General features: G+C 54.3%; 3 protein-coding genes across 4 annotated transcripts in view; 2 read left to right on the forward strand and 1 right to left on the reverse strand.

Moving 5' to 3' along the window:
- UBXN1 (UBX domain protein 1) overlaps positions 1-136 on the reverse strand; it is a 6,858-nt gene extending 6,722 nt beyond the window's left edge. For both annotated transcript variants that reach the window (XM_032799261.2, XM_032799254.2), the window contains exon 1: positions 50-136. The gene's annotated coding sequence lies outside the window, so the exon portion shown is untranslated. The remainder of the gene's footprint in view (positions 1-49) is intronic.
- POLR2G (RNA polymerase II subunit G) overlaps positions 1-9,742 on the forward strand; it is a 197,474-nt gene that overhangs the window by 70,367 nt on the left and 117,365 nt on the right. The window lies entirely within an intron of this gene.
- On the forward strand, positions 6,885-9,244 carry LOC116836241 (proton-coupled zinc antiporter SLC30A1-like). The gene is made up of 2 exons (XM_032799745.1): positions 6,885-7,437; positions 8,094-9,244. The coding sequence occupies exons 1-2, from the start codon at positions 6,885-6,887 to the stop codon at positions 8,819-8,821; spliced, it is 1,281 nt and encodes a 426-aa protein (XP_032655636.1). The 3' UTR covers positions 8,822-9,244.

Below are 9,742 nucleotides of genomic sequence, written 5' to 3' on the forward strand. Positions count from 1 at the left end.
TTTGGGGGGGGGGGGGCCGGGGGGGGGGGGGGGTGTCCTAGGGACTCACCGGGTCCGACTATCGGAGGCTCCGCGCCGGAAGCACCCACACTCGACCAGCCGCTGTGTTTGGTCATGTGAGGGCGGCAGACGGCAACCTCCCAGGGACAAACGCCGCCGTTCTGCGCTCCTCCTTAAAGGGGCAGAGGCTCGTAGCGGAGTGGGGCTTAGTGGTTAGAGTGGGGAGCGGGGGAATCAGTGTGCCTGAGTTACATCCGTAGCTCTGCCAGTGATTCACTGGGTCACTCGGGGTGAGTCACAGCGCCACTTACTGCCTCAGTTTCCCCACATTCAACTTGAGAACCAACCTGTTAATAGCTGCCTGAGCCACTCTCCAGACAGGAGGTCCACAGAATAACCAGGACAGAGAGAAACATCCAGCCATGCCCTCTCTAGAGTGACCCCCTTTCCACCTCATCCAGTGGATCTTATCTCGGCCTCCCCACCGCAGGAGCTGTCAGGTCCCAGGCTCTGTCTATATCACTAAGCCTATGCCAACATAATCTGGTCCCCATCACCATAGCATCTGACTGCCTCACAGTCTTTACTGCATTTATCCTCACACACCCCATAGAAGTAGAGCCAGGCTATTAATTATCTTCATTGAACAGAGCAGGAACTGAGGCACAGAAAGACTAAGTGACTTGTCCAAGATCACACAGTAAGTCTGTGGCAGAGCCGGGAAGTGAACCAGGTCTCCCAAGTTTCAGACTAGTGCCCTGACCAACAGACAATCCTTCTTCTCTTGTGGAAGAAAGCCCCCTGGTGTCAGAGGAGAGGAGTGATGACCCCCATGCCCATCCCAAAGCTTTTGACTCTTTTAGGGCTTGTCTGCAAAGTGAAGTTATTCTGGACTAAGGTAAGGTGTGAATTCAAAGCACAAAGGCTATTCTGGAGCAGTTTACCAGGCTTTTACTCTGGAATAGCTGTTAGTCAGTCTCCCCAGTCATAATGAGGACAAGCCCATTGTGTGCCAGGGCCATGTGCTGCTGACGAGACTCTGCTGCAGCCCATAGTCTGCATCCCATCTCCAGTCCCTGTGGGATGCATATTGCCCAGGGCCCCATCAGTGAATGGACACTGTGCTAGGACATGATCTCTACAAACTCAGCTCCCCACTAGATTCCTCATGATCTCCTTTGGTATCTTAAATCCACCCCACACTCAGCCCAGTAAGGTGGCCCCCCAGTCAGGGAAATGCAGAGCAAAGGAGATATTTCAGAGGGCCAGCTGTTGTTACTCCAAGACAGATGTGGGGGTGGCACCCTTATTTTACCCAGGGAGATGGGAGCTGAGACAAGGAGCCTGATCTGAACCTGGGGGGTGAGGTCTTGGGTGAGGGGTGGAGTCTCTTTGCTCCTCTCTTGGTCTATGGGGCAGGTGGAAGAGGAGATGAGTTTGCTTTGAGGGCACATGTGGTTTGAGATGGGGCTGTGAGAGACATCTCTCTAACCCGGCATGACACCGCTCAGGTTGGAACATCCCAGCTGAGGCCACAAATGTTTCCTCGGTGATGCCTTGCATCCGGAACCTGCACACATGGGCAGAACCTTGACATTCCTGGCCCAGCACCAGTGAGGGGCTGGAGGCACCTGGGCTGGTCAGGATGGTGAGAGGCAGTGGATGGGAGGAGTTTGTTGTGTGTATGTCAAATGGCTGCCTCATCTTGCCCTACCCCAGAGGCAGCTGCATCTCCTTGCTGGATGAGGGATCCCAGTGTAAATAGCCCCTGTGCCCCACCCCAGAAGGGGCTGCATCTTAGTTCTGGGCAAGGGATCCCTGTATAAACAGACATCATACCTCACTCCAGAGCCAGCTGCAGCTCAGTGCTGGATGAGGGATCCTTGTGTAAACAGCTGCCATGCCCCCATCCCAGAGGCAACTGCATCTCAGTAGCAGGGGCAGCAGTCTGTATATATACTGCCTGCAGTGCATGTTGTGTTCTCACTAGCGAAATGTCAGATATTGTAATATTGAGCACTATAGTCCCTTTCACCCCCTCATCTGTCTATCCTCCCCTTGCAGCAGCCCCCAGACACAGGATCGCACACAGGCCTCACGCCTCATGGGACAGGCCCAGCCTTGTTTTACCCGGCATGGCCAGCTCTCAGCATCCCACCAGCCCCTTGGGCATCTGGGAATATTGTTGCACAAGAGCACAACTACTGCAGCTGGCCAGACGCTGAGGGCAGCGTGCGAAGAGCCCCCAACTCGGAAAGAATAGGGCTGGCCTCAGTCAGAAGGAGACGGCAAATACTTCAGGGCCCAAGGTACAAAGCTAATCAGGTGAGTTGGGGGGCAACAATGCTGGTACAACTGGGTAACAGTTGGAGGCCAGGGATCTGGGGGACTGGCTCAGAGCCACAGACCAGGCCAGGACCCCCGTGCAGATCAGTGATCCTTAGGGATCCTACAAGAACGAACAAGGGATCTTATCTAACCCTACCAGGGGATCCCTGTATAAACAATCCCTGAACACCACCCAAGAGGCACCTGCGTCTCAGCATTAATGAGGGTTCCCTGTATGAAGAGCCCTTGTGCACCACCCCAGAGGTGGCTCCATCTCAGTGCCAGGTGAGGGATCCATGTACAAACATCCCCCGCCCCTCACCAGAGTCATCACCATCTCAGTGCTCCCCATGATTCCTTCCTGGTGGGGTTAGTGAGTTACTGGGTAAAAAGTGCTGAGAAGTTCAGATGAAGGGGGGCCTCTAGAGGGTGCAGCATGGGCGTTATTATATGGCTGACTTATGTGAGGTGGAGGGCCCCACACCCCCAGCCAGCAGGTCTTGTACAAGGCAGCATCAGGGGATTTCTGGCAGGGTGGGGAGAGCAGCTCTGAGTCCTAGTTTGGCCCCTCACTCTAGCTTTGCCCTTTCTCGCAGGGACCCTGGGCTACTATGCCCCTCGGACCCACAACAGCCAGCGTCTTCTGCAACCGCCAGCCCCTCAGGGTGAGGAGGAGGGCAAAGGCCCAGGCTGTTCAGCCACTCCAGATCCATGGCCTATCCCTGGGCCAGTATCAGCAGCTGTTCCGCTCACTGGTGGAACGGGAGCTGGGTCCAGCAGAGACCCCAGGCCATGGGCTAGAATGGGGCCGCAGGATCAAAGAGCAGCTGTTCTACGCTGTGGGCTGCCCCCGCTACCGGCAGCTGGTGGGTCCCGACGGGCATGTCCGGGTGGTGGAGTATGCACACCGCACTGGGCACAGGCAGGCCCCACCCCACTATGACATCGACACTGGGGATGAGGAGCCACCTGGCACCGAGGAGGCACCAGGCCCAGCTGAGCCTTCACCCTAAGAGGCCAATCCTGCAGAGCCCAGCTGGGCCCAGCCACACGGAGGCAAACCTCTGTCAATTATACTGTGAACCTGGCAGCGTGTGAGCTATGTCCTGTCTGTTGTGAAGGGACTGATGTGGAGCTGAGTCTGAGTCCAGCCAGGTCATTGTTCCCAGCCCTGGGTTTCTTGATTGCCCTCCCAGGCATGGACCCCATGGGGCTCCGCAGTCCAGCTGCCCTCGCCCCCAGAATTGATTCCCCAGGCCTTCTGAACCCCTAGTTACTTACACACACATCCCATTGGCTGTGGGTGCTCTGGGCTTCTAGTTTAACCTCTTGAGGGACAATATGGTAGGAATGCAGGGAACACAGAGTTAGCAAAGGCAGCTCTGAACCACAGTCACTTTACTCTTCCAAAGCGCTCAAGAGTAATGGATCTCTGGAAAATAACAAAAGTCCCAAACCCCCACCTTGCTGGATCTCCTCCAGCTTGTGGATCCAAGGCCTCTGCTGGTGTTTCAGGCTGTTCAGCTTCCTCCTGTCCTTGCTCTTCTGCTTCCACGTGGCAATGGCTGCCACCTACTCAGTGGAGCACCCCGCTCTCTTCCTTCTTTGTCGGGGAGGTTAGCTGGATAGCTCCCATACCCTCCCCCAGCCAGGCACCTGTGCAGAAGAGGTCCAGCTGGGTAGCTCACCACTCGAGAGTCATTTGACCATGACAGCTACAGATTATGAATCCTGGTGGATTCTCCGTGCTGGGCCTTTAGCAAGATGCCATGCTCCTGAGCTGGGCAGGGCGGGTGGAGGCATTTAAATAGGTTCACCTTCATCAGGGTTACATCATACAAAATGGGCTTCACAGTTTGATATAGACATATCCCACTGTGTCACATGGATATCCTAGTACAGATCCCCCCAATGGGGCTGGAATTCCCAGTTACCCCAGCACAGACTCCCTTGGGCGGAGGGATTACAAGTTACCCCAGTTAAAACCATTTAAGAACACCTTACAAGTGCACAAAAAGCTTCAGTCTGAGAACTGAGAAAGACTGTGCTGGTTAAAAAACTGACTTGGTTTAGAGGGGAAGAGAGGGCAGAGATTAAATAAATATATATAGAGAGAGAAATAAATGGAAAAAAGGGGAAGTTGATACTAATGAATATATAGCAGAAGTTAGGCATTGCAGAAAATTGATAAGGGAAGCAAACAGAAACATGGCGAAATCTATGACCAGTAGAGTTAAGGACAATAAGAAGGAGTTTTTAAAATATATCAGGCACAAACAGAATCCTGACAATGGTATTGGTCCATTACTAGATGGAAATGGTAGAACAATCAATAATAATGCAAAAAAGGTAGAAGCATTCAATCAATATTTCTGTTTTGTATTGGGGGGAAAAACATATGATATAGTCTCATCACATGGTAATAATAACCATTCCACTCATATCTTTCCATTCAGCTAGTATCTCTGGAGGATGTTAAATGTCAACTACTGAAGTGGGACATTTCAAAATCAGCAGGTCCAGATGTCTTGCATCCAAAAGTTTGAAAAGAGCTGGCTGACAAGCTTTCTGGACTGTTACTGTTGGTTTTCTATAAGTCTTGGGGCATTGGGGAAGTTCTGGCAGACTGGAAAAAGCTAACATTGGGCCATTTTTGAAAGGGTAAACGGGATGACCTGGGTAATTATAGTCCTGTCAGCCTGACATTGATTCCAGGCAAGATAGCAGATCAGTTGAAAGTAACGTAATGCAAATCAGCAGGGTTTTATGGAAAATAGATCTTGGCAAACTAACTTGATATCTTTTTTGATGAAATTACAAGTTTGGTTGATAAAGGTAATAGTGTTGACGTAATATACACAGACTTCTGTAAGGTGTTCGACTTGGTACTGCCCAACATTTTGATTAAAAAATTAGACTGATATAAAATTAACATGTCCCACATTAAATGGATTGAAAAATTGGCTAACTGATAGGTCTCAAAATTTAACTGTAAACAGGGAATCATTATCAAGCATGTGTGTTTCCAGTAGGTCCCCCAAGGATCGGTTCTGGGCCCTATATACTATTGAACTTCTTCATTCATTACATGGAAGAAACATAAAATTATCACTGATAAAGTTTGCAGATGATACAAAAATTGGGGGAGTGGTAAGTAATGAAGAGGACAGGTCACTGATTCAGAGCAAATCTAGATCTCTTGGTAAGCTGGGTGCAAGCAAAGAATATATCTTTTAACAGAACTAAATGTAAAGGTATACAGCTAGGAATAAAGACAGTAGGCCGTACAAACAATGGGGGACTATCCTGGGAAGTAGTGACTCTGAAAAAGATTTGGGGGTTATGGTGGATAATCAGCTGAGCATGAGTCCACAGTGCAATTCTGTGTACCCAAAGGCTAATCCAATCCTGGAATGCATAAACAGGAATCTCAACTAGGGGTACGGAAGATTTCTGTACTTAGCACTGGTGTGACTGCTGCTGGAATACTGTCCCCCGTTCTGGTGTCCACAATTCAAGAATGATGTTGATAAATTGGGGGATTCAGATATGAGCAATGAGAATGATTAAAGAATTAGAAAACATGCCTTACAGTGGTAGAATCAAAGCGCACAATCTATTTAGTTTAACAAAGATAAGGTTAAGGTATGACTTGATAATAGTTTGTAAGTACCTACATGGGGAACAAATATTTAATAATGGGCTCTTTGGTCTACAAGAGAAAGGTAGAACGCAATCCAATGGCTGGAAATTGAAGCTAGACACATTCAGACTGAAAATAAGGCATAAAGTTTTGACAGTGAGGGACTAGGGTAATTAACCATTGGAACAATTTACCAAGGCTCCTGGTGGATTCTCCATCACTGACCATTTTTAATTCTAGATAGGATATTTTTCTAACACATCTCCTCTAGTTCAATCAGGTATTAATGCAGGGAAGGCCTGCATTATACAGGAAATCAGACTAGATGATCATAGTGATTGATCCCTTCTAGCCTTGCAGTCTATGAAGCCTCTGCTGGTGCTGGGATTCCCAGTTTTCCCCAGTACAGACCCTCTGGGTAGAGCTGGGATTCCCAGTTTCCCCAGTACATCGGCCCTTGGGGTTCCCATGTCTGAGCAGCCCCATGCAGACCCCAGGAATGGGGGTATCTGCTCACTCCTACCCCAGCTTTCAGAGAGAGGAGGAGAAGTCTTCCTGCTGAGTCGAGGGATGTGAGACTGAGAGCAGCCTGTGTGGTCTGCTTGCCAGCTGGTGGTGGGCTGGGCAGGCAGCCACAGGGGCAGCGAGTGAGTGCTGTCCCTTTAAGGAACCCCCAGGGACAACGGGTCTGTGTGCACCACCGGCCACTCCGAGTGCAAACTCCTGGCGACAAGTGCAGAGCAGTGGGGGCAGGGACGGGAGCCCAGAGCCCAGATAGGGAGAAGGCTGTTGGGGCAGGGACAGGGGCAGGCAGGGACAAGGCTGCCAGGGGAGTGGGTTGAGGTAGGGACAGGAGTCCAGAGGCTAGACAAGTACAGAAGCCCATATGGGGGCAGGCACTGCTGGGGTAGGGATGGGGCTTCCCAGGCTGCTGATGCGGACAGGGCACCAGGGCTGGCTGGCAGGGCGAGGTCTGCAGGGGCACCAGAGCTGGCTAACTGCCCAGCTCTGTCTTGCCATCAGCCTGTTCCTGGCAGAGGTGGTGGCCAGCCGGGTCACAGGTTCCCTGCTGGCTCTCTCCTGCTCACTCCAGACGCTGGGGATGGTGCTAGCGCTGGGGGTGGCTCTGCTGGATGGCCAGCTGGCCTGTAGAGCACACCCCGATTGCAGGAATACCTTTGGATGGGTGCGAGCTCGGGTGGCAGGGACCCTGGTGTGTGGTGTGTTCCTGACAGCACTGTGCCTGGCTCTGCTGCCCAGGGCACTGCACCGGGCAGGGCACCCCCAGGTGACAGAGCAGCCCCTGGCACTGGTGGGAGTTGGGGCTGCTGGGCTCCTCATCCATCTGGCCAGGGTGAGGCTGGATGGGCAGAACCATCCCACTCGAGCACAGAGTCACCACAGCAGCTATGCCAGCACCAGCAAAGAGGGCGCAGCCACAGGCAGATCTGCCCAGGAGACACAAGGTGAGTTCTGCCGTGGGGAAGGGGATGTACTGGGCCAGGCCTGTCTCTCAGCTAGAGGGGAGGGCTGAGCTCGGAGGTGGTACCAGGCCAGGCCTGGTGTGTCAGCACGAGTTGAGATGTTTGGGGAGGGATGTGGGGGGAAGGGGTACTGAGCCACTCCTTCAGCTTTGGGTGGGGGAGTTTGCTTAAGTAAGAATTGAACCTGCTCTATGACTCCCTAAGTTTTTGCTCCTTTCAGGGGTGGCTCTTATGTTTTTTGCTGCCCCAAGCGCGGCAGGCAGGCGGCTTTCGGCTGCACACCTGCAGGCAGTCCGCTGGTCCCGCGCATTCAGCGGCTTGCCTGCGGGAGGTCCACTTGTACCGCGTCATCAGTGTCCCTGCTGCTGAATTGCCGCCGAAGCCGCAGGACCAGCAGACCTCCTGCAGGCGTGCCGCCGAAAGCCGCCTGCCTGCTGCCCTCACAGCAACTGGCAGGCCACCCGCCGCGGCTTGCCGCCCCAGGCACACGCTTGCTGCACTGGTGCCTGGAGCTGCCCCTGGTTCCTTTCTCCCCCCTCACACACCTTGCCTTGGGACCCCTGCTCTTTGCCCCCAAGTTGAAGAATGGAATACTGCCTCCATACCCTTTTCACGCCTCTTCCTTCCCCCCTGCACAGACCTGCTGGGGAACAGGCAGCCTTGGCTAGAGGATGGGTGCTTGCCTGCAGAGGAGTCTGGTGCCTGGCTGGCTCTCTGCCTTCAACTCCTGGCTGCCGCCCTGGGTCCTGCCACCGTGCTGCTATATTCACTTGCCTTCCACCTGCTGTGGCCCCCATGTGTGGAGCAAGTGGCCTGCCTGCCCCCCTGCACTGGGATGCCATGCCAGCCCCTGGGCGGCCCTGCACCAGCCCTGGCAGAGCTGGGACCCTGTTGGCTGCTGTACCTGGACCCTGGGCTCTGTGTGGCTGTGGTGCTAGCTTTGATCCTTTTGGGTGCCCCTTCCCTGTGGGGCTCTGCTCTGGTGCTGCTGCAGGCTGTGCCCGACCATCTGGACCTATGGCGACTTGAGTCGCATCTGAGGAGCACAGAGGGGGTGGCAGCCCTGCATGAGCTCCATGTCTGGCAGCTGGACAGTGCCTACAGCCTGGTGGCCACAGCCCATGTCTGGTGCCTTGACACTGCCTCCTACAAGGCTGTGGCCAGGAGGATCCAGCAGGTGTTCTGGGAGCACGGGATCCACGCAGCCACGGTGCAGCCCGAGTTCGGTGCACTTCAGGAACCGTGCTGCATGGCAGCAGGTGAGGGTGATGGCTATATGGGTGGTGGTGAAGCCCCCAGGAAGAGGCACTCGTCACTCCCATCCTTCAGCCCCAAGGTGATCCTGGAGTACGAGACCACAGTGTGAGCCATGGGAGCCACCTCTGAACCAGCACTTAAAAGAGGCACGTCCTGGAGTGAGCAGGGGCCATGGCAGCCACTCCCCATGAGCAGCATCTGCTCCCCACACTTCTCAGGCAGGTCGGGGAGTCGAGAACTGTGCCAGCTCCCCCACCCCTCCGCCATGCCGCTGCTCTCTGCCTGCCCCAGGCCCATGTGTGATTCCTGGGGGGAGGAGCCACGGGCATGCAGGGGAGCAGTGGGGTGTTGGCAGTGCCCTGAAGACTGAGAATGAAGTGAGGAGCAGAAACCGGCTCCAAGAATCAGCGTCACTATGGGAATTTGGAACCTGCCATGCTGCAGGACAGGGCTGCCCCTGGACTCAGCACTCAGGATAGGCCATGGAACAGGATGAGGCTCCCCAGAGGACTGAGGACAGGATGTGCCACAGGACGGGGCTGATGTGGGGCCTCTCCTTTTAGAGCGTTGCATTCCCTGTAAATAAAGGGAATGGCGCTGCCTGCCAGGATGTTGCTCTTTATTGCTTGGTGACAGCCACAGGGGTTGGAGCATCGGGGGGAGGTCGGGGACTAGCCTGGGCTGTGACTCCCTTTCGGCTGATCCCGTCATGTGGTGCCCTGGAAAGCACAGCACCCTGCACAGAGAAAGGGGAGATGGGGCAGTGTCAGTTCCTGGCATGTTCTTCCCCTGACCCCACACAGCCAGGGGCGTGTCCTGCGACCCCACATGGGCTGGAGCATATCCCTCAACCTCCCACACAGCACTGACCCCACCTGCGCTGGGACGTGACCAGGGCTAGTGCAAGGATGTTTCGCACCCTAGGCGAAACTTCCACCTTGTGACCTCCCCCTTCCCTGAGCCCCCACCCTGAGGCACCCCCTCCCCTCCCGTGGTAGCTCCCCATCCCCCACCCTCCGCCCTGAGGCAC

This window comes from Chelonoidis abingdonii, unplaced genomic scaffold, assembly GCF_003597395.2.
Source record: "Chelonoidis abingdonii isolate Lonesome George unplaced genomic scaffold, CheloAbing_2.0 scaffold0008, whole genome shotgun sequence".
NCBI lineage: Eukaryota > Metazoa > Chordata > Testudines > Testudinidae > Chelonoidis > Chelonoidis abingdonii.